This window comes from Gymnoscopelus microlampas, assembly GCF_963454915.1.
Source record: "Gymnoscopelus microlampas genome assembly, chromosome: 8".
NCBI classification, from domain to species: domain Eukaryota; kingdom Metazoa; phylum Chordata; class Actinopteri; order Myctophiformes; family Myctophidae; genus Gymnoscopelus; species Gymnoscopelus microlampas.
Genome location: NC_139945.1, coordinates 17,001,341 through 17,025,962, shown reverse-complemented (window position 1 = coordinate 17,025,962; position 24,622 = coordinate 17,001,341). Strand labels below are relative to the sequence as shown.

At 40.8% G+C, this 24,622-nt stretch overlaps 2 protein-coding genes across 3 annotated transcripts in view; both read right to left on the bottom strand.

Moving 5' to 3' along the window:
* The window catches only part of clns1a (chloride channel, nucleotide-sensitive, 1A), a gene marked incomplete at both ends in the record, with an annotated part of 192,086 nt that overhangs the window by 1,839 nt on the left and 165,625 nt on the right, over positions 1-24,622 (bottom strand). Inside the window, 6 exons of one of the 2 annotated variants that reach the window (XM_084063781.1) lie at positions 43-119; positions 493-666; positions 1,655-1,765; positions 2,591-2,716; positions 3,359-3,495; positions 5,005-5,436. In XM_084063781.1, coding sequence (XP_083919907.1) covers positions 43-119; positions 493-666; positions 1,655-1,765; positions 2,591-2,716; positions 3,359-3,495; positions 5,005-5,123 — 744 coding nt within the window. Of the gene's footprint in view, positions 1-42; positions 120-492; positions 670-1,654; positions 1,766-2,590; positions 2,717-3,358; positions 3,496-5,004; positions 5,437-24,622 lie in introns of those variants that run through there. The other variant, XM_084063780.1, reaches the window with a different exon arrangement.
* LOC311050022 (protein RER1-like) lies at positions 8,454-9,044 on the bottom strand (the record flags this gene model as incomplete). The annotated part of the gene is made up of 1 exon (XM_084063989.1): positions 8,454-9,044. The coding sequence occupies one exon, from the start codon at positions 9,042-9,044 to the stop codon at positions 8,454-8,456; it is 591 nt and encodes a 196-aa protein (XP_083920115.1).

The following is a 24,622-nucleotide window of genomic DNA, read 5'->3' as shown; positions in this document are numbered from 1 at the left end:
AAGCTACGACAAAGTCTAAATCAAGCTTTAGCCAGATAAGACTTACCAGTGATCTACATCTGCATCTGCATCCTCGAACTGGCCGGCGACCGCTGACCCGGCATCCACCTCCATGCCATCTGCCAAGACAACACAGTGTTGAGTACAGTCAAATACATTATCAGAATAGGAGAATCAATCTTCACAAAGTTGCATGAGCTCAAAGTAAATCATTAAAAGTTTGTGAAAGATTTTACACGCGTGCGTCCCTTACTTTGGTGCCCAGTCAAACTGTGAAATACAGGAGTACAATTCAAAAAGGAGGTAGTGTTTTGATTGATTGATGTAATATTTTATTGGTGATTTTTTTAAAAGGTACACATTGTGGTCCAAAACAAATTCAACAAACTGGATAAAACAACAACAAACAGCTGTACAAAAAAAAGTTATAAAATAAAATACAGTTAAAATTCATGATGAGTGTGCAAGGTCATTTGTGGAACCCAACTGTACCTTCAAACTCAGAACTGGGTCCATCGGTTCGAACCCCAGCCATGTGGTACTGCTGGGCCACAGAATTGGCCAGCATTCCCTCTAAACGCTCCAGGGTGGCCTGCCCCTCCTGGGTCAGAGCCGAGAGACCCTCCTCATATGTGTAGAAGGTTGGGATGTCCCCATGGCCGTGTTCTGGAGGAGCAGAGGGATTAGCCAGGAGTTGCAGTGGCATGGGTTTAGGGAGGGAGGGCAGTCAGAGAGGAGAGGAGGTGGTAGCTAAAATAGATCAGTGGTTCTCAAACATTTTCATGTCAAGGACGCCCAAATGTAGATGTATGTGGCCGCAGACCCGTGTTTGAAAAGATTTTGTGCCAGGGTCCCCTATAAGAGAAGATTTGTCAACACAATCTACAAACTTGGTGATCTGTTGTTTTTGTTTATTTTTTTTAATCGTGAAATTATTTTTTGAACATTTTTGAATATTTTTGTATGGGGGTCCCTGGCACAAAATATTTTCAGATGCCACAGCCAAATACAGATTAAATTGGGGGTTCTTGACATAAAAACGTTTGAGAACCACTGCTTCAGATCATCAATTTAGTTAGCAATTTAGTTATGATGAAAGGTGACTTACCTGCCTCTGTATCCAGAACGCAAGGAAGGAAAAACAAGACAGGAGAGGGAAAAAAGAAAGTTAAACACAATCTTTGAAAGTGCAATACTGATGAAAATAAAATCATGCTGAACGTCAGGCCTAAAAGTTGCGTGTCAGATAAAACCGACAGCCCAACCAACTTTATTCTAGCTGTGCGGCCACAACTGAAATAACATTTTAATTACATTAAACTGTGCAAATATACTTATTGTTGTAAATACAGCTACGGTATTTGTATATGATGACATGTACTAATGTGTAATATTTGATGCTTGTTAATATTCTATGCTCTGTTGATGAAATGAATACATACCGTAAAACCACAATGGAAAAAAAGTGTTTTACTGTACTTCTGTGCCGTTTACATTTTTGACTGACAAAGTATACAATAAATCAATCAAAAGTATTAATATTCCTCCTGAGTACATTGTTTGGGGTTGGAGCAGAATATATGCAGACAAAACAGATCCCATATGCAGCTTAATTTTTGTCAATGTTAGTTTCAGTGTGTGCGTGTGTCCTCACCAGCCTCCTCTACATCGTATTCCTCTCCTTCAAAGTCATTGTCTGAGTCTTCGTCTTCTGGGTCAGGATGTAGAGCCTGGCACTCACACATCGCTGAGAACATAGACTCCACTGCATGAGGGCACACACACACAGACACACACACACGCCCACAACTTAGAATTCCATTGTTGTCCAAACAGCCTTGAACTTTACTGTTGCTTTGCTCGATATAGTTCATAATTCCAAGCAACTGTTTTTTTCCCGGAACAACTTTATGAAGCGATGGTGAGAGATTTCAGAATGTCAACACAGCAAAGCACATGCGGAGATCGAAAAAGCATTTCAGCCAGAGTCAAAACTAATAACATTTCTCCACAAGATGGCACTATAACTCTCCAATTTCCATTGGGTTGTGATCCAGGGATACATTTTAGCTGTGTTGTTGTCATATAGTAGATCTGTTGCTCCTGTTTTCTTTTGTGAACAGTAAAACATTCGAGATAAAGTGGGATTTACTGCAATTAAATGTAGTTCAATTTTATTTGTATAAAAAAATGCTGTCCAGAAACATTTATTTAAAAAAAAAGTTTATTTTAGCAAACATAAATTTGATTTCATATCATATCAGTATCACTTCTCCCTTAGACAGGCAACCCCCCCTTCTTTACCCGCACCCCCCTTTTTTCTACTCTGTACTTAGTGTAGTGGTGTTTTATATTTGTGATGATATTGAATTTGTGTTATTTTTTAATATGTTGATGAATTGGATACATGGGACCCCAATGGAAACAAGACATGGTGTTATCCTTTTAGTTAGACCAAGTGTTTGACTGTACTGGTGCTGTTTTGCATTTTTGTCTGATAAATATTCAATCAATCAATCAATCAATCACTGAATGGAACATGGTTAGACTATAATGCGTCTGTTAACTTACAGTTTATCATGGTACTCACATGCGGCCTTGTCACTGGGCACAAATCTGATCTCTGTGATGACTCCTTCCTCATCGTCATCATCACTGCTGGCATCTTCATCCTCCTCGTCACGTGCATTCTCTGCCATCTCTGCTTCGTTTTCATCTTAACAGGCAGTTTCAGGTTAAAGACACAAGAGAAACAAATACACATGCAGGGTTACACAAACCCTGCATAGAGAGAACAGGTACGTGTCATCGCCAATGGACAGGCAATTCTGCCAAAGCTTGTTAACTGTAAACCTTTTTCAGTGTAGTTCTAAACCTGAATGCCTCAGCATCTCATTCTCATCCACAATCCTGTCATTTATTTCTCAGTTCCCTGATGAAGGCAATGATGTGCTTTGCTCATAAAATATAAATGTGAAAATGCTGATAACATGACACTATCTGGAACAGTGGTTCTTAAACTTTTTCATATAAAAAGGACCCCCGAATTAATATGTATTTGGCCACAGACCCCCATCTGAAAATATTTTGTTGCAGGGACCCCCAAAGAAGGATTGTGTTGTAAAAATGTTTCACAAATATTCCAAATTATTTCCCCAAGATTCTTTGAAAATAGCAATCTACAAGCACTTATAGATCTGCGTTTAGGGTTAAAGAGGTTAAACTCATTTTGCTGGGAAGCCCCTCAAGGACCCAACTTTTGAGAACCACTGATCTAGATATGGAATATCAAGCCGCCCATCTTGTACACTCAGTGAGACTTGTGGTTCAGTACTAAGGCTCCATGCGTGCCTCTCACCACTGAGCTTGGCGTTGACCATCACATACAGGTGTTCCTGGGGATAAGCACTGAGGTCTCTGGAGATAGCATGCAGGCTGATGGTTGGATAGTCCAGAGAGAAGCCCATTCCTGCTCCATCAAACCACGACAAGCGGCTGAAACACAAAACCATACGTTAACAAATTGTTAGCCTGGTAGTCACACATAGGACTGTCACGATTATGACATTTTACTTGACCATTAATTGTCACTCACAGTAATTCAGTTAACGATTTATTTGTGTTTCTGTCAAATTACATTTCTGTTCGGCTTTGAGGCTTCGTAAACTAAAGTTGCACAAGGCAGATATGAAAAATGCTCCATCTCTCTCGGTCTCTCTCAGCTAAAAGGGCCGAACAGGGTGGTCCTTGGCCTGGAAAACGTTGAAGATCCCTGATATGATGCACACCTGCCAACACTCCTGAATTTAGCAGGAGACCGTTTAATTTTCACCCGTTCTCCTGCTGTGCTTCTGAAGTGTAATTTATCCTGAACATATCCTTAATCTTGGGCAACTCAACCATAGAGTTATGATATAGCCAACTCAACCCAGTCTATATGGCAAAGGTGAACATGTCCTCCATGGGTGTTACACACTACACTGATATGCAGCCAGGGCCATAATGTCAATAGCAGACTAAGTCAGTGAATACTATGTGAAAACTAAGTGAATAACACTATTAAGTCAGTGAATACTAAGTGGATACTACTATGTCAGTGAATACTAAGTGGATACTACTATGTCAGTGAATACTAAGTGGATACTACTATGTCAGTGACTACTATTATTTGACTGACTACTATTGACTACTATTATTTGTCTGTTTTCTTAAATGTCATCACGATTTGAGTGCGTGGGGATCTCATTTTAAATAATCCACTGTGCTTTTATGAGCGATCCAGTTTAGAGGACTTTGTATTGTGAATTGTACTTCCATGTACTGTTTCCATGTATTTTCTAAATAAAGTATTCAATCAATCAATGTGGAAACTAAGGTGAATACTACTATGTCAGTGAATAGTAAGTGAATACAACGTGAAAACTCAGTGAATAATACGATAAGTCAGTGAACACTACTATAAGTCAGTGAATACTAAAGTGGATACCAAGTCAGGCCCCCCACCAGAAAATCTCCTTAGATTTCACAATCTAATGCATTGGTTCTCAAAGTGGGGTCCGAGGACCCCCAGGGGTACTTAAAAGGGTTCCAGGGGGTCCCCAGCTAAATGATGGACAGGAACCAAATGGACCCTTATGGATCTGTAATTCTGAGAGTGTACCCTAACGGGTTCATTTGGTTCCATTTGTACACTCTCAAGAGTTAAATTAACATAGATTTTACAATATGAATTGGGGTCCCAGAGACACACATGCCATTAAATGGGGGTCCGTAGTCTAATTCATGTCAAACTGAGGGTCCTTGAAATTAAAATTGTTGAAATCACTGCTAGAGAGCCGGAAAAATCTTCTATTATGGGGGGTCCCTGGCTTATCTTTTCAAATGGGGTCCGCGGTCTAATGCAGTAGCAGTAGCAGTAGTAGTAGTGGTGCAGGTGCATGACCATCCATTGGCGTTCTCAGTGACACAACAGTCAACATGACAGCCTCCTCCATCATCACTTACGTTTCAGCGACGTACAGCGTGCCACAGCCCAGTCCCTTCCCGTCCAGGATGGCACTGGTCTCGGCTTGTTCATGTCTCACTCCCTCGGTCGGCGGGGGGACACTCTTCAGCAACACCATGGTGGTCCAAATTCAATGTTTGTTTCAGACACACACAAAAAAAAACTAAAACAAACAAACAAAACACCGTTTTTCAAACACAACAACAGTTACTTTAGTAATGGTGGCTGCTGGCTGTCACCAGGCTGGGTTGAACCAACACGTCTTTTAATGAGACTCAAAACCAGAGCAGAGCTAAAGTGACTTTAACACACAGGGACACGTTTGTATCAAAACAGTTCATTAGTCTAGACAGTGTTGTTTTAGTTTAGATCACGCGTGTTGTTGCTTCAGGTTCATCAGGGCGGTGAGCAGCGCGTTTAGAGCAGAGCTAGACGACGCGCGCAAAGAAGAGCTGACAACATCCTGCAGAACAAACCCCGAGGAGGAGAACCTTACCGGCTCCCCCTACCAGCTGGAGGTGGAAGTGCAAGGGGAATTGTGGTAAATTGCCAACAGCAGCCCTCAAAGCCATCTGACCCAGGGGTCTTCAACGTTTTCAGGCCAGGGACCCCCTAGCTGAGAGAGAGATGAGGCAGGGACCCCCTCTATATTGTATAAAATTGTGTTTCAGATTAAAGTTTTTTTTTTTTTTACTTAGTCTGCTCTTTTATAACATTTTATTTATAAAAAATAGCCGATCTACAAGCTCTCAACGCCTCGCAGCGCGAGGTGTTGAGAGCTTGTAGATCTACTATTTTCGGCTACTGTTCCCCTCAGAAAAGGAATTCTAGGGTTCAAGTGGTTAATGTAAAAAACGAAATACTATCACACAAAGATTTGGCGGACCCCCTATAGTAGCTCTGAGGACCCCCTGTGGAAGACCCCCGATCTAACCGTTATATGGCTCAGTCTGAAGGGGTGGTGGCCACTAACGAAGCAAATACAAGACCAATATATCACCCCCCTACAACTGTTTACTGTACATATATATATATGTTTTTGTTTTTAAACCGTTTATATGATGTTTTGCATAGTAGTGTATATTTGTCTGTCATTAATGTTTCGATGAATCGAGTACCGAGGACCCCAATGGAAACAAGCCATAGGATTCTTGGGTTTAAAATCCTATTAGCAGACCTTGCATTGAACTGTAGGCTACTTTAATAATAACGTTCAATCAATCAATAGATTTAAGCACTTTGAAAAACAGTGATTCTAATCTTTTTTATATATTTTTAAACGCACTGAGGCCAAACAACACTACTGTGAAGACTGTGGACTTCCACTGCAGGGAAAGTTGGCCTAGCTGTGTTGATTCTGCTGACCACTCTCTCACATTCAGTGAATGTATGAAAATGCTGCTATTGGTGAAGAGCTTATTCTTTAATTCAGCATCACTGTTATACAAATAACCTCTTTCATTCTAGCATCCTAACATTCATAAACCACTCTGTTTAAAACATCATGATTCCGAGGAACATGTCAAATCCATTGCACATAGGCTGTTTTAACAACCTATTTTAGTGCATGAAAACCTTTACATTGCTCACCATGACCATATTGTTGACATATCTGTTGCAGTATAAAAGATTTGACCATCTTGAATGCATAAACATTCAAGGGTGTTACCAGAATGGTTTAATTACATTTGTGATGTCTTTGCATCCCTTATACACCTGATGCTGTTTTTGCTGACTCCAGTCACAAGGAGGACCCGATTTTAGAAGTAAGCTGTGTTTTTGATCTATACTGTACATGGACCAGGCTTTCCAAGATAACAAATGCCAACCGTTACTTTAAATTATTACTAACTTTGGGCACAGATGTATTTGATTGATTGATTGATTGAATACTTAATTAACAGTTTGCAAAAAAAGCACAGAAAGTAGCCTACAGTTCTATACAAAAGGATGCTAAAATGATTAAAACCCAGGAAAGCACTATGGCTTGTTTCTATTGGGGTCCTTGTGTATTCAATTCATCGAAACATTTAATGACAGACAAATATACAATACTATGCAAAAACATCATGTACACGAGTAGTAATAAAAAATCACACCTGTGTGAAGGTAGCGGCGCCTTTGATATATTTTGTCATAGATATGTGTTTCTACTAGAGAAACAATATTAAAAGGCTTCCAGTGGCACTAAATAGTGCCATTGGAAGCGAATCACCAAATGCATTCCAAGGTAAGTGGCAAAAACTGATCTGTCATAGCTGATAGAGTGGGTACCTAAAAAATAAACTTTAGGTACCCACTCTATCAGCTTCTATCTTCGTAGCTTTTTGTAGCAGATATACAAACTTCGCGCTCTCATTTTAGGTATAGAGCGGATATTAGCCCTCTATACCTGGCTTTTGCGTCAACGTTCTGATTGGTCAGGCTCGCCAAGGTTCTGATTGGTCAGGTCCGTCAACGATCTGATTGGTCACTATTCATGACATCACTATGTTACTATTCATGACATCACTATGATGTCATGAATAGTGACCAATCAGAACGTTGACGGACCTGACCAATCAGAACCTTGGCGAGCCTGACCAATCAGAACTTTGACGGACCTGACCAATCAGAACCTTGGCGAGCCTGACCAATCAGAACGTTGACGCAAAAGCCAGGTATAGAGGGCTAATATCCACTAGCGCCGCTAAAAAGAAAAATATGTAGGGCAGGATTTCTGGTGATAGGCGTGGACTTTTTACAGCGGCCAGGTCCAAATTGCAGCCACCTGTGTAGGTGCTCTTTTAGGGCGGTTTTGAAGGAGAGTAATTAGGATTCACTTCTTTATGACTGTTGGTAGGGAATTCCACATTGTGGTGGCATAGCAGTAGAACAAATTTAACCCCTTGTTTGAGCCAAATCTGGGTTGAACGTGATTTGTGGAGCTCCCTCTGGTGTTGTGTTTGTTTCTCCCTGTAGACTACTCATATTTGGAAGCCATGGGCCATGTATAGAAATTTACCATGAGTGGTCTGAACATTGCTGGCTTGACAAAGACCAAAGCCAGACAACTTGCCACTCCTCTGTTTAAGCTGTCTTATGCTTGGCTGTATGGAAGGTTCCATGTATCCTTGGGTATTCATTTGTTGTGTCCCTGGTTCTCAAAGGGGAGTCCGGGGGGTCCATGAGGGGATTCCAGCTACCTTAATCACTAGGTTGGAACTCTGCGTGGCTGTGCAGTCATTGTACAGGGAGTAGAGGGGGAGGCTCGGAATGCAGACCGATAGGGCTCCAGTCCTGTGCTGAGGGTCAGTGGAGCAGAGGTGTTGGAGCTCATCCTCATCACCTGGCATCTTGTTTGAACATGGAGCACAATGGCCCTTCGCACCTTAAAGAAGTTACTGAAGTAAAAAAAAAATATCAGGGGATGGGCCGAGACTGAGAGAAGCTGCGATCCCCATTCTATTCATCCATTTCCTTTAATAAAAGCTCTTAATCTTAACTTTCTCTCTTGGTAAGTCATCTTCCCATGAGTGAATGGCAGGTATCTGTACCTGACCATATGCCTAATCTGCCTCTTCATGGTGATGTAGACAAGCATGATGAAGTACCCTACAAGTACAGGCCAGGCCGCTGGCAGGTTGAAGGCTTCAAAGCATGTGCAAATCATGGCTGTGATGATGGCATTTGTTGCGGAATGCCAGAATTTGAATTCGGGCAACCTCCTGATGAATGGGCGGAATTCCTCATTCTGCTGGGTAGGGAGGGAGGGGTATTCATCTTCGTCAAGCAGTGAAGGATCCACTTTGGGTGATAGAAAGGCGATGAACTGGCTGAGGAGGTAGACTCCCAAAGCGTAGGTAACTATATACCAACCCTGTAATGTGTACACTCTGATCGTGTAGATCAGAGTAAGTAGTAGAGTTGCTGACCATCGCACTGCACAGAACGGTGTTAACCTGTCCAACCATGACTGATAAATCTGTCCAAGCCATTTGAAGAGGGTTGCAGATGGCTTCTCGTGGATGGCTTCTGAATCACCGTGCCCTTCCGACATTCTGTCTAATGCAGCCACTTCTGTCACTTCCTGGCTCTTCTACCCTAGCTGGTTAAACTGACATCAGTCATCTATGACGCATCTATGACGTATGACTCCATATTTGTGCAAGGTTTCGGCCAGATCAGACCACCATTGACTGCCATTATAAATTGTAAATATTGCAAAAAATGCATGGAGAATGCAAGGACACGAAATTTGGTGCTGATGAATTGGTCCAGTGGCTTGCGAGATTAGTCCTGGGCTGGACAAACCAACAAACAGACAGTCGACAACATAATCTCCCCCTTGCCTTCGTAAACTGTAAAGGGTTAAATGGTACCAATAATAGGTTCTCTGTCAAGCTGCTCTGGTCTGACATCATTGAGTGTGTGAGATAGGGTCTCTCTGACTCTCTTTCTCTCCCTCCAGAAGTCTGGCATGTGGGGTGGGAGAGATCAACATGTAATGTGTTGTATCTGCACTGTTAGAGCTATTGCTAATATCATACATTCACCAACTCAGATCAAGCTACATACTGAAGATGAATTGATTATATACCACAGGGCTTTTCAACTGATTTTGACCCAGAGACCACCATCCTGACTAAGAGCAACCTGGGGACCACCACTATTGTGTCGGGTGGGTTCATCATAGACCCACCCCACACACTAGTGGTGGGGGGTTCATGCACCATTCCATGGGTTAAGATTAGGTTTTCTTTCTTACTTGTTAGTCACTAATCACACTATCACAGGCTACATTCACGAGCTGGACAAAAGCACAAAAGTTTGGTTGGATATATACTGCCACATTTGAATGCATCAACTATTTATTTTTTACCTGGACCAAGCAGGACAGTCTCAAAATAAGTCCCTTTTCAGTCAATCACACAAATGCGTGATGTGAGACAAAATAATTAACTTAAGTCGAATCTAACATTTCAAAAGGTCAAGTGACCTCTTACGCTTCGCTGCTAATGCGCACAGAATTCTGTGCGCATTAGCAGCGAAGCGTAAGAGGTCACTTGACCTTTTGAAATGTTAGATTCGATTAATTATTCACAAACAAGAAACAAGAGTAGCAAATGAAGGTAAAAGTTTTTTTTTTTGTTATCAATTGTTTTTATTATATCGAAATACAATCATGTTTTTAAATGAATACATTTTTCAACAACAAAAACAAGATACAAACAACTTAAACAGAAACAATAATAATAAAAATAAAAATAAACCCACCCACCCCTCCCCGGACCAACAATGTCTCAAAATGTAAGGATCAAACACCATGTCTATACCTGTGCAAGGTTATAACACTGTTATACAACACTTAAACCAAGTCTTTAATCTTATCTGCAACGTTAGACCACATATCAATGTTCTTCTCACTTGCTCCATGCAACCTTGCCGTTGACAGTTCTAAATAAACAATATCTAAAAAAGTTAAAGCCCATTGGCGAAAAGTTAGAGTATGAGGAGGTTTCCACCTTGTAGCTACCATTTTCTTTGCAGCTGTTAAGCCAGCAAAGAAGATGCGCTTATGTGTGCAGTTCAGTTGTAGCCGGGACACATCATTTAATATAAATACCGATGGAGAAGGTGTAATATTAGCTCCCAAAAGTAATGACAATTTAGCAGCAACCATACTCCAAAAAGAGGAAACATTTGGACATTCCCAAACCATGTGAAAAAAGGTACCAATAACATTTGGATTACAAAATGTGCAGTTGGGGCTATTTATAAACCTCATAGCACATAATCTACGGGGAGTCAAATATGTAGGGTGAACAAAATTTAAATGAATCTGTTGATGATCTGGATTCCTAGAAGACAGCAATATATTAGACCAAACTGTGTCCCAATCAAAATCAGGCTCCAAATTCCCTATATCATTTCTCCATTGAGTATCCACAGCTAGGGACCCATAATTAGATTCTAATAAAAAAACATACAATGCGGAAACAAGGCCTCTTGACCTACTAACGTCACAAATGAGTCTATGTAAAGGGTGCATTGTAAGGGAAGTCTGCCACGGAACTCCATAAGTCCTCACGGCTGTTCTCAGTTGTAAATAAAAGAAAAATGAGTTGCCTGGCAAATTAAATGTGTCACATAAATTCTGAAACGAACGCAAACCATTCTCATCAAATAGATCACCCAACGTATGAATCCCCTTTGAACTCCATCTAGGAAAGCGAATGGGACGTCCCTCCAACAAAAGTCCTTGATTATTAAACACTGGGGAAAAAAGATTCCATTTCAAGTCAATCCTGCACGTTTTTTCTGCTGCCCTCTACACCGTTACCAGCTGAGATATTATTGGCCCAAAGCGAACTTTGCATTGATTAGTAGTTATATTTGAATAGATAAGATCTCTCAACCCAATAGGATGTACTAAACTCTCCTCAAGCTCTCGCCATGAAACCGTAGTTGCCGAGTCAAACCATTTTAAGAGGGGACGAAGGGTAAAGGCCCAATAATATAATTTGAAATCGGGCAATGATAAACCGCCATCAGCCCTGGCTCGCTGCAGTAAAGAAAGTTTAAGACGTGGACGTTTCCCATTCCATACAAATGTAGACACAGCTGAGTGAAGCTTAGTCCAATACTGTGCTGGCGGTGGCAATGGAAGCATAGAACTTACAAAATTTACCCTAGGAAGAAAGTTCATTTTTATGATTGATACTCGAGCTTGAAGAGAGTTGGGCAGCGATGACCATCTGCCCAAATCAAGACCTATTTTATTAAGAGTGTCACCATAGTTGTTTTTAACAATAGCTTGTAGAGAGGGGAAAATATCCATGCCAAGGTACTTAAATTGGCTCACTACTGGGATTACGGCCTATGGCAAGCCGTTTTAACATTTAATCGCTAGACTGGATGTGTATAGTAGATATCTATAATTCAGTTCTTCCTAGTCAAAACTAACGTTTCGGATATCCATAATGACATTCCTCCTAGGAGAAACTGTCATTTGAGATATCCAAAACGTCATTCTTCCTAGGAGGAATGACGTCACTTTTCCCATTCATGTGTTTTGGGCTTTTAGTTTTGGATATCAGTAACTGCATTCTGGATATCTAAAACCAACATTCTGGATATATGCAATAGAATTCTTACTAGGAGGATCTACTCTTTCAGATATCTACAATGCAGTTCTTACTAGGACAAACTACCATTTTAGATATCCGAAATTAAAAAATCATTCCAGACCTCCGTAATTACCTTTAGTATATCCATTAATTCATTGTTACTAGGACAAATGGAATTATGGATATCCACAATTCATATTATTACTAGTAAAAATGTAATTTCAGATATCTGCAATTAGTACTACTAGAAGCTCGGCCGCCCAAAGGGCGGCCGAGGGTCTAGCCCTTCGGGTGGCCGAGGGTCTAGTCGGGGACCGGCCTACACAGGAACGATGTAAATAGGGAATGAATGCTCCACCCTTTAAATCAAACCCCATTATACCTGTTGTCATAGGACCCGTTTTGGCCATCTGTTTGCCTGTGTCCATTTATGCCCATCTGTGTGTGCATTTATGCCCATATATGGAGCTATCTGTGTCTGTGATATATGGACATCTCTGTATGTGTCTGGGTGTGTCCCTTTTATGCCCGTATATGGAGATCTCTGTGTCTGTCTGTGTCCATTTATGCCCATTATCCTAAAGGAGTTCGCTATAAACAATGTTGTCAGTAATGCCCTTGTCATTATCCACAATGAAAACTTTTACAGCGCTGGCTCTCTTTCCTCTAGAGAAGGCTGTGTAGAGTTGGCCATGAGCGAACACAGGTTTAGGCAGGTAGATGCCAACTCGTTCATTCTCTTGGCCCTGACCCTTATTGATTGTAACAGAGAATGCTAAGCGGATAGGGAGCTAAGCGGATAGGGAACTGTCGTCTAATGAAGGTGAAGGGAAGCTCACCTCTGTCATAGTGAGGTATTCTTGGTAGGAAGATTGTTTCACCCCTGTTTGTGCCTACTGCAATCTCACACTCAATGACTCTGTCCATCATTTGCATTACCACCATTCTGGTGCCATTCTTGAGAGTGCGGTCAGGACCTGATTGCAGGTTTCTAAGCAGCATGACTGGTGCGCCTACTTTCAATTTGAGGTTATGATCAGGGATTCCAGAGGGTGTCAGTGAATTGAGTAATTCCACAGTCACGTAATCCTTGTGGTCGTCCTCCTGAATTGAGTCGGCTGAAAGGTAGACTCTCTCTTCTGTAGGTAAGTCAGCCAAGCATATGTTGTTGATTTCTCGGATGTCATTGTTCAGAGGAGTGTATACAGTGCCTTTGAGAAGGTTGTCTTTGTTGATACATCCATTTTGCAGGTCAGGAAAGGTGTAAGAAATCAGAGTATTCAGATCCTTAACCAAGTGTTGTGGTGGAATTCGGATTTTGTCCTCGTGAGGGAGTTTTCCGTCCCCTAAAGCAAGAAGATAGTTGGAGAAGTCCCTTTCAGCTGTTTCTGTCCTCATGTTGATGTTAAGCTTGTGGTGCTTCATGAGAGGATACAGTGGTGACATCTGGATGCATGCTGTAACTATCTGGGCTCTGCTTGCTCTTTTAATAACAGGGAGTGTCTGCCTAGGGTCTCCACCCAGAAGGACAGTTTCGCCACCCCAAGGTTGTTGTGAGTGCATGAGGTCCCTCAGTGTTCTTTCCACACACTCAACATTAAATCGGTTAACACTGATATACTATATCAGTGTTAACCGTATACTTTCATCTGTCACCTCGGAGTGAGAGGAAGAAAGACTATAGTTTATGCCACACTCAGAGATTTTTTGTTGACTCATCTAGTGTATGTGATGCCTTTTATGAAGTGATGTCACAATGAGTCAGCGCTTGCTCCGGAACAGCCCGATGTCAGTCATCTCCGCATACGGAGATTCCAAACCTTTCGTGCCGGATCCGAAAAACTGTGTATCGGGTCGGGTCGAGGCCTAGCTAAGATCGTAGGCAAAGGTCTGAGCTATCTGTGTGCGAAATTTGGAGTCTGTAGCACCAACCATGTGCTTTCAGGGCTCATCCATGCGATTCGGGCCAATTTGGATTCGGCGTCCATTGGCTTCAATTAGTAGTCAGGACTCCGCATATGGAGATTCCGAACCTTTCGCGTTGGTTCCGGAAAACCGCATATCGGGTCGGGTCGAGGCCTAGCTAAGATCGTAGGCAAAGGTCTGAGCTATCTGTGTGCGAAATTTGGAGTCTGTAGCACCAACCATGTGCTGTCAGGGCTCATCCATGCGATTTATCCCAATTCGGCCTCGGCTTCAATTAGGAATACCGCCCAACTCACTCCAAATCCAACTCACTCCATGAAGACTTAAGAAATATTTGCCCAACTCACTCCAGGGCTCGCCCAACTCACTCCAGGGCTCGGCCAACTCACTCCAGGACCAAAGACCAACTCCCTCCAGGACCATAGCCAACTCACTCCAGGACCAAACCCAACTCACTCCATGCAATGTCACCAGTGTAATATTGGTTCAATGTGTCAGTGGTGTAAAGTAACTAAGTACATTTACTTAAGTACTGTACTTAAGTACAATGTTGGGTATTTGTGCGTTATTTGAGTATTCCCAACTTCCAATGCTTTTACCTCTACTCCACTACATATTGGATCCAAATATTGTTTTTTTACTCCACTAAATTTATTTGTTTTACTAGTTGCTTTGCAGCTATAAATTATAATATTATAAAACATGCATTAAACACTTTAGCCCAGTGTTCGTGTGTGTGTGTGTGTGTGTGTGTGTGTGTGTGTGTGTGTGTGTGTGTGTGTGTGTGTGTGTGTGTGTGTGTGTGTGTGTGTGTGTGTGTGGGTTGAATCGGTGGAGACTCTTACATTCTAACCCTAACCCTAAACCCTAACCCTAACCCTAACCTGGGTGGAGGGTGATTATGCGGGTGAACTCAGTGGAGGAGGGCCATTAGGTGTAAGCAGTGGGGTGGAGTGAGTGGAGTGCCAAAGTGTTAACAGTCCAGGGCCATAGATACTGTTAAGGCTCAATAATAGCCTAACAAGACGGGGGCCAGCGAGCCCCCCCCCCTTAAGTTGTTTTGTAGAGACTGTTTTGTAGAGACAGTATTTAAAACTTTAACCAAGCCTAAAACAGAATAGAGTTAAAAGTAACAAATTCCTCAATATTGTACTTAATTCCTCAATATTGTACTCAATAATAATTTTTGGAGTGAGTTGGCCAAGTGTGTGGAGTGAGTTGGGCAAGTGTGTGGAGTGAGTTGGGCAAGTGTGTGGAGTGAGTTGGGCAAGTGTGTGGAGTGATATGTCTGGAATGAGTTGGGCGCGATTTGGAGTGAGTTGGATTTGGAGTGAGTTGGGCGGTTACCTCAATTAGTAGTCACGACGACGATGATGATGATGATGATGATGATGATGACTAGGAACAATACAATTACAGATATACATAAATATGTTATGGATATCTAGTGACAGGTAGATAAGACGCCATTTTAACATAAAAGGGTTGATTGACTATCTACAATTATATTTTAGATATCTCAAATAGCATTTCTCCTAGTAAAAACTGTATTCTTACTAGTCATAATGGTAATTAAATATATCCAAAAGACATTCTTACTAGTAGAAATTGTATTTCACGATATCTAAAGCTGTATTTGTCCTAGTCAAAATTAATCTTGAAATCCTTAAAAAAAAATAAGTAGCCGGTTTAACATTTAATAGCTAGACTGAATATGTATAATAGATTTCTATAATTCAGTTCTTCCTAGTCAAAACTAACGTTTCAGATATCCATAATGACATTGAGATATCCGAAACGTCATTCTTCCTAGGAGGAATGACATCACTTTTCCCATTCATTTGTATTGGGCTTTGAGTTTCGGATATCCGTAATTGCATTCTGGATATCTAAAACCAACATTCTGGATATCTACAATTGAATTCTTACTAGGAGGATCTACTCTTTCAGATATCTACAATGCAGTTTTTACTAGGACAAACTACCATTTTAGATATCCGAAATTAAAAAATCGTTCCAGACCTCCATAATTACATTTTGTATATCCAAAATGTAATTAAATATAACCACAATTCATATTATGACTAGTACTAATCGAATTATGGATATCCACAACTGCAATTGTGCTAGGAACAATACAGTTCAATATATCTGTATTTATATTATCGATATCCGTAATTGTAATTCTTCCTATCCATAATGCAGTTTTAGATATCTATAACTGCAATATGATCGCTTTCCTTCCACCTGCAGAGGGCGCTGTTTTCCTTTTTTTTTATGGGTTCCCAAGATCGAATACTCATTGATGCTTCAGTATAATCCTATATGAGCAAATGACCACGCTGATTGTCAAATACATTTATTATGTTAATGTCGCCATTGTCTGAAATTAGTCCAATCCTCACCTTTGTTTAGGGTTACACATGTCCTCTCCATATCCAGATCACACTGCCATGTTGGTTAATTATATCAATGTCAGTTGTTGCCTAGGTCAGTGGTTCTCAACATGAGGTCCGGGGACCAACAAGGGCCATTAAGGGGCTCCCCAGCAAATTGATAATTAAACATGCCAAAATATCATAAATTAACACAATTAGACAATTTAGCCTAGATTAGGAAAAAGGCTGTTCTGATCATACACTGTAAAAATTGAGGCTTTGGATCAAAGTAAAAAAATTGCTTCAACTTGTTACAAGTAAATATTTTACTTTTTCTCAACTTGAAAATTACCCTTCTCCAAAGCAAATATATCCACTTACTTTAAATTAAATAAGTTACCACAACCAATGAATATTTCTTATTATAAATAAATCATTTTTTTAAATTAAAGCAATGTACTCTTTTTACATTAATTAGTTTTTTCACTTTAGTTTAAGCTTATATCTTAAGTTACCGTAAGTTAAGAAACTCCTTCCAACCAATGAACATTTTTTATTTGAACCAAACCATAAATTCTCTTTGAATGAACCTGTATTTTCAAGTATTATTTTGTTTTGTTAAAGTATTTTTTTTCACTTTAACAAAACCTAATGCGTTTTTGTCAACCTGTTACAAGTAAACTAATTACTTTACTCCAAGTTGAAAATGACACTTGAAATTACGAAGAGACACAAATTTATATTCAACATTTATTATGGCGTCTTCCTGAGAACAAATACCATGAATACAAAAAACGGAATTATTTTAACAAAGTGCCACGTGCATGTGCACAATCTACATTCACTTCTGAGCCTGGAAAACCCAAACAAATCTCAGATCCAATAAAACAAAGTGCCACGAGCATGTGCACGATACATTCACTTCCGAGTCTGGCAAACCCAACAAATCTCCAATAAAACAACACTTGCACACAAAGACAGAGAGACTGAGAGAAAGTGAGGTAGAGGCAGAGAGACGGGGTGAGATGGAGAGAGGCAAAGAGATACAGAAATCTTTTGAGGCAAAAGTGCTTTGGTAAAATATTAGCCCTAAACATGGCAACAGTACATTTTCTAAGTGGCAAAGTCATACAGTGCTAGATTAGGACAATACAAAAATATTACACCAAAATCCACATGTCTGTAATTTAACATATAATATCTGCAGTGATAAGACACATTTCAAGGAAAACATTCACAATTGTCATGAGGTCCAGGCAAGGTATTTTACACCTTCACAAATTGCCTGCCAATAACATGACTGGCGGACCATTTTGAACAAATCTTTGCCATTTGCTAGCTGCCAATGAGTGTTACCTCTTCCTTAAAAATAGCAGAGCCTTAAGGCTATATTAGACTAACCCAGTCTGTCTCACAATCAGTCAGTCAGTAATCCTATCAGTCTGTAACAGTAAACAGTCATTAAACCAGTCTCAGAAAATATTGGGAAGAAAAAAAAGCTTGTAAACAGGGACTGAAACCAACAAATACTGTAGCTCCTGCAAGAAGTCATCAACAGCCACACCAGAGACAAGAAAATCATGCTCCAACTTAACACATTTGTTGTATGTACAGTATATAGCAACATACATTTGTTGTAACGTTTGAAGTTTTTCAGAAAACTTAGGTCAGGACTTAGGTCAGGATTTAGAATCGGCCTCAGGTCTAAATGGGTTAAATAAAACTGAGGCAAATTTACACAATTTCGCATTTCATGGACAGAAGCACTTGACTGACTCATCATCTGAAATATTCTCCTGCAATTCATTGCTTGAATCTTGAGAGGGAAACTCTAAGCAATGCCAGGCTTTAAATTAAATCATTTATAGAAGATGCCTTGTGGCTTCTGGACTTCTGAGTCCTGAAGGCTCCATAAATATTTGTCTTATATGGGCACCCTTGAAAAATACATGTAACAGTTTCAAAATTTAGCAGATGCTGTCCAATGTGACGCAAGTAGTCTTTCAAAGTTGTGCTTTGTTTGTATGCACACAAAAGGCATGTAAAAGTTGTCAGTTCAGCCTTTTCAGTGGCAAGTTGAGGGTGGCTCCTTGACAAATGACTCTTAAGGGCATTCCAGGTCTTAAACGAACAAGGGCAGGTTACATATGTGCATGGGTAGGCATGACAGTAGTATAGTAGGGTAAGGTTCTAATACCCATTTCTACCGCTAGGGTATGGTATGAAGCCCCTAGGGATACATACAGTATATGGTGCTCCTCGCAAGGGCTTTGTTCACACCTAAGGTGTTTGAGCTATTGTTTTCTCCGCCCACAGCTGCAACCAGGCCTGGAACCCTAAAATAGCCTAGTCTCTAGAAGTAACCAAATGGACCCATGGGTCTTTAATCATGTATGCTCTCAAGAGTTAAATTATTGTCAAAAATCTGCATTACTTAATTAAAGAATTGTTATTTTGATCAATGTTTGCCTATTATCACTCCTATTGGTACCAACTCTCCATCATTTACATTATTGTAGCTAAGTACCCCCTCACTGATTTACATGGTGTTTCTAAAGGGTTAGGGTTTAGGGTTAGGGCCTGCATACAATAAATGTATTGTTCATTAATATTATATATTACGGTTGACCGAGTATCTGCCATTATGGCATTAACCACTTCAGGCCCTTATACATTCAGAACATCTGAAAAATAGCTTATCTACAAGGTTTAGTGGTTAGGGGATCGTAAAATAGTGGTCCACTGGTAGTGGGTAACGGGGGATGGTAACATATGGTGATTTTGGGGATCTATCTATCTATCTGTCTATCTATCTGTCTATCTGTCTATCGGACTGTCTATCGGACTGTCTATCTGTCTATCGGACTGTCTATCGTTCTGTCTATCTGTCTATCGGACTGTCTATCTGTCTATCGGACTGTCTATCGGACTGTCTATCTGTCTATCGGACTGTCTATCGGACTGTCTATCGGACTGTCCTTGACAGACAGACAGACAGACAGATCCCCAAAATCACCATATGTTACCATCCCCCGTTACCCACTACCCACTGTCTTTGGAAAAAGACAGAGACCCAGAGATAGAGACAGAGGGAATTAGAATGATAAATGGGTCTTATTGCTAAACCAAGGATGAATTAAATAATGAAACAAATTAAATAATCAATATGAAATTATTAATTATGGATTCATAATTATGGAATGTCAAAAATGTCAAAATTCTACCTAGCGGTAGAAATGGGTATTAGAACCTTACCCTACTATACTACTCATGACGACGTCCAAAATGTCCATGATCGATTCTGTAATTCTTGAGAAGAATCTATCAAAGTTGTGCTTGTTTGTATTCACACAAAAGGCATGTCATTCTTTTACAAATAAAAACAAAATTCAGGGACAGAATGTTTTAACCGATTTAGACCGGAGGTCGATTCTAATAGTGCCTTCTAAATCCTGTCCTGAAAAGTATAGTTACAAATAGGGGTTCACGCCCTAAATGGGTTAAACGAAGTGTGTGTGATTTGTAAGGCTCACATTTAACCTTGCTCCAAGTAAATAGTTTACACTCTTGCAAGGTTCTGTACCCTTTGGACATCTTTTTGCTCTCTGGCCATTTAAAATCTAAAGAACATAAAAAAATAATTTGTCCCATTTTGGCTGAGGTTTTACAGGTTGGCTCAAAGGCTCCATCTCTATCCATATAATTCTTTTACAAATAAAAACAAAATTTAGGGACAATGTTTTAAACAGAATGTGTGATTTGTAAGGCTCACATTAACCTTGCTCCAAGTAAAGATGTGATTTATAAGGCTCACATTAACCTTTCTCCAAGTAAAGATGTGATTTTTAAGGCTCACATTAACCTTTCTCCAAGTAAAGAGTTTACACAGGATTTTGCAGCTTTGCTGCAAGGTTCTGTACCCTTTTTGACATCTTTTTGCGCTCTATGTCCATGATGATTTTCTGAAAGGCCTCAAAACTATACTTGAGCCCTTCTGGATACTTTAAGTCCAGGGCATAGATAAGGCCAAACAGCATGGCACACGCAGAAGCAACTGAGGACAGCCCACTGAGTACCTCAACACCATCAATAATGATGCCAATTTCCACCGGTTCGCAGAGAGGACCTTGATTTTCACCCAGGACAAACACCCCCATGGTGGTGTTCGCAAGCTCCGTCTCAGCCTCATCCTTCTGGACAACCTGAAGACAGACAAGGAGGGAGAAAGAGAGAACATTAGCATTTGTCACAGTTCATCACCATAGCCTTTATTTCAGCTCGGAGTACAGTTGAGGGGCAGGCCCTCATTTTCAATGTAGCCGAGATACAGAACACAGTAATCAACAGGAATAGACATTCACATACAGCAATAAAATACATGAATCAGAATAAAGAAAGAACTCAAAAACTAAAATAGTCAAAGAACTAGAACAGATATATCATAATCAAATAATTAAATAAAGCAGTTACAATCCTGAACAAAAATTTTGGAAATCATTTCCCTGAAACTACCTAAAGATGGAAGTGATTTGATTTTCAAGGACCTCTGGAGCTCATTCCAGGCAGATGGAGCACTGACAGAAAATGCTGTCTTGCCTAACACCATCTGCGCAAAAGGAACCTTGAGCGTCAGGAGATCACTCGAGCGGGTCTGGTATGTAATAGGGTTCTGAACCAACAAAGAACAAGGGGAGCATTCCTGATATGGCTTTAAAAATAAATAGATACCGGTGTTTATCACGCCTCTCAGTTAAAGAGGATAAGCCTGCATTCCCGTATAGTGTACTGTGATGGGTACCATAGGTGTCACCAGAGACCCATCTTAGGGCAGAATGGTACACAGTGTCAAGGCGTTTTAAAATTTATGGAGCAGCAGTTCTATAAATAATGTCTCCATAGTCTAAAACCGAGAGAAAAGTGGCTTCAATAATTGTTTTCCTACTGGATGCAGGAAAGCATGATTTATTTCTATAGAAAAACCCATTTTTTTGTCTCAAGGTTATCAATGTAAAATTTAAAATACAATTTCTCATCTAGCCAGATGCCCAGGTAATTGTATTCCGAGACCCTTTCTATTGTAGCACCACTTGAAGAGGTTATGACTATGTCGCTAAGGTTGGTGGTTTTAACTCTAGTGAACAGCATTAATTTGGTTTTGCTTGCATTTAAAACCAGTCTAAGCTCAACCAGGGCAGCCTGGAGAGCATTGAAAGCAAGCTGCAGCTTCTTGGTGGCAAGATGAGCTGAGTCAGCGACACAGTATATGACCGTGTCATCTGCATAAAGGTGGGCCTTACAGTCATTAAGAGTAGAGATAATATTGTTAATATATAAAGTAAAAAGTACTGGGCCTAAGACTGAGCCCTGTGGGACGCCCACGGAGACTGGCCGAAACCCAGATTGAGAGCTTCCGGACTTCACAGCTTGATGTCTATTTGTTAAGTAAGTTTGAAACCATTCCGAGGTTTCATTATTATTAATGGTATTTGTAACTAAGGTGACTGCAGTGATTGTACTATGTGATTGTACTCTGAAACCGGTTTGATTTTCATTTAACGCTGAGAAGGATGAGAGGAATAATTTGAGTTGTGAGTTTATGAGTGATTCCAAAATTTTGGCAAGGCAACTTTGAAATCGGTGTGTAATTATTTAGCTCTTGTCTATCACCACCTTTGTGAAGTGGGAGGACGTGCGCAAGTTTCCAAATACGAGGGAAAATATTTAATGAAATAGAGAGATTAAAAATATGAGCTATGTGCTCTGCAATAAGAGGTGCAGCTGTCTTTAAAAATAAAGGATCTAAGTGATCCTCACCAGTCGAGGTCTTATGGTTTATTGTAAGCAAAGCTTCCAGAACAATAGAGGTAGAGAGGTGCTGTATGGAGAACTGAGCAGTTGGGCTAATTCTAAAATTGCTGTAATCCGTTGAAAGTGGGGGTCCACTATAAGTATTACTAAATAAGTGCCCTGCATCTGTAAAATGCAGATTAAAAGCAGAGCATACCTCCAAAGGATCTGAAATTACGCCATTACTACCATTTATTTGAGATGGTAGGGCAGAGGTGGAATTATTATTAAGGGCGTTCACTTCTTTCCAGAATTTAACTGTATTTCCCTGAGAGTAAGTTATTAAATTTAAAAAAATAATTAGATTTAGCCTTTCTGAGAAAAGACGTGCAATGATTACGAATTTGCCGAAAGCAAGCCCAATGAGCAGGGTCTCCAGAACGCCTAGCAAGCGACCAAGCTCTTTTCCTCTTGTTGAATAGGGTAGCTAATGTCGGTGAAAACCAAGGGGTAGCATGCTAGCTAAAGTGTCTATAGAACCTGGGTCTGCAGATGGGGGTCTGTAGATACCCACTACAACCAATGATGTTGGTTGTAGTGGAGTGGCTCTCACTGAACCTTCAGTGAGAGCTACTCAAAGCGCTTCGGGTGTGAGACAGCATTTAAAAGTGTAGTGGAAAGATTGGATTTGGTATAAATTCATACCCCACCACATCTACCTGATCTGTCGGCTCTAAATAAATTATAGTTTAAAAGAGACACTTTAGAGTCCTTGATACTTTTTTTGAGCCATGTCTCACCTAACACCAGAATGTCCGGATTAGTCTGCTTAACAAGTAACACTATAAAATCAAAATTAAGGACTAGACTCCTAATATTGTAGTGAATAATCCCCAGCCCTTTCCGATTCTTAAATGTCAATTTGGAAAATGCTGTGTCAGAATTTGGAGTAGGAATGATGACTGATGGCTGAATGGTAATATTGATTAGGTTGAAGTCATCAACAGTATGGACACAGTGCATGGTGTAACTTGAGAATGTAATAGACAGGGGGGTTTTGGGGGAACAGATATATGACACAAAGCGGCTTGATCCACATGGCTAGAGCTAAAAACTGAAGAAGGGGTTAAAACAATTGGAACGCGCCGCGCTTCATATCAAGGATTAATAGCAATGTATTTAATACAATTGTTCCGTAGAGTTGAAGTGCCCCTACTATTTGGGTGCACACCATCTTTCCTGTACATACTATGGATACGCCAAAAGTAATCAAAGTTAGAAACTAGAAGATGTGCTCCTCGGAGCACAGGTCTCCGCCAGTACTGTTCCTGATTAATCCTGTCTTAAGTGTTACTTGATTAATCCTGTCTTAAGTGTTACTCCGCCATTTCTCAGCCATTTTGTGATTACTCCTGTCTTACCTCACTTTGAAAGAGACTAAAACTCTTTCAAAGTGACACATCTATTTATAGGCCGCTGATACGTCATGCGTCTCACTAGCCAATCAGAGCACACTCTTTCAACGTATTGTCACGTGTCACGTGAGGCTTGACCAATGTTAGCTTGGCCGAGGGGGGGGGGGGGGACGGAAAGGGGGGGGGACGGAAAGTGAAAACATAGTCTCCTGGCGGAGACAATAAAGTCATATCCTAGGGCATTACAGAAATTCTGAAGCCACAGATGAAAGCTATAGATTCGGCTAAAGTGTTCAATTTTATTGGAAAGTGTTGGAATGGGGCCCGATACAATGCATCGCTTTCCCAGTCTTTCTATTGTGGAGCATAGTAGTTCCATGTCTGTTCGCATCTTTGTGGAATGTCTAGCCATGACGTCATTCGTACCCACGTGTGTAATGACAACAGTGACAGTAGGATGCAAATCAACAACAGCTGGAGCTAGTGCAATCATGTCTGATATCTTTCCTCCGGAGAGGCAGTAGGTAACAGCACCTGGGAGGACTAGATGCCTAACCAGGGAATATAGATAGAGTTATGGCACTAGACCTTTTCTAACGACCGTTGCCCAGGATAGGGGGGCAGGCGAGGATCCAACATCATCCAGGGAAGGCTGTACAATAGCCGCAGCGGCGGACGATGACTGCCGGCTACCCCCGGGTTCGGCGGCGGCCAGGCGGGAGCACAGTGCTGACTTGCAGCAGGAGTCCCTCTATCATCTCCCCGATGGAACGAATCTCCACCTCCAGCTTGGCGACCTCCGTTTGTGGCGCCATTGGCACTGTTAAAATAACAAAGACACAACCAGCGAAGGGACAAGAAAATGGCACCAGGCAGCGGAGAACCAGCGGCAGTAAAGCAGCTGTATGGCAGGAAAGGAAACTTACACGCTCGGGCCCCTTTCGGAGCTAGACAAGACTGAGACTCACCTGTTCTCTGAGATAGATAGCCGGACAAGACTGA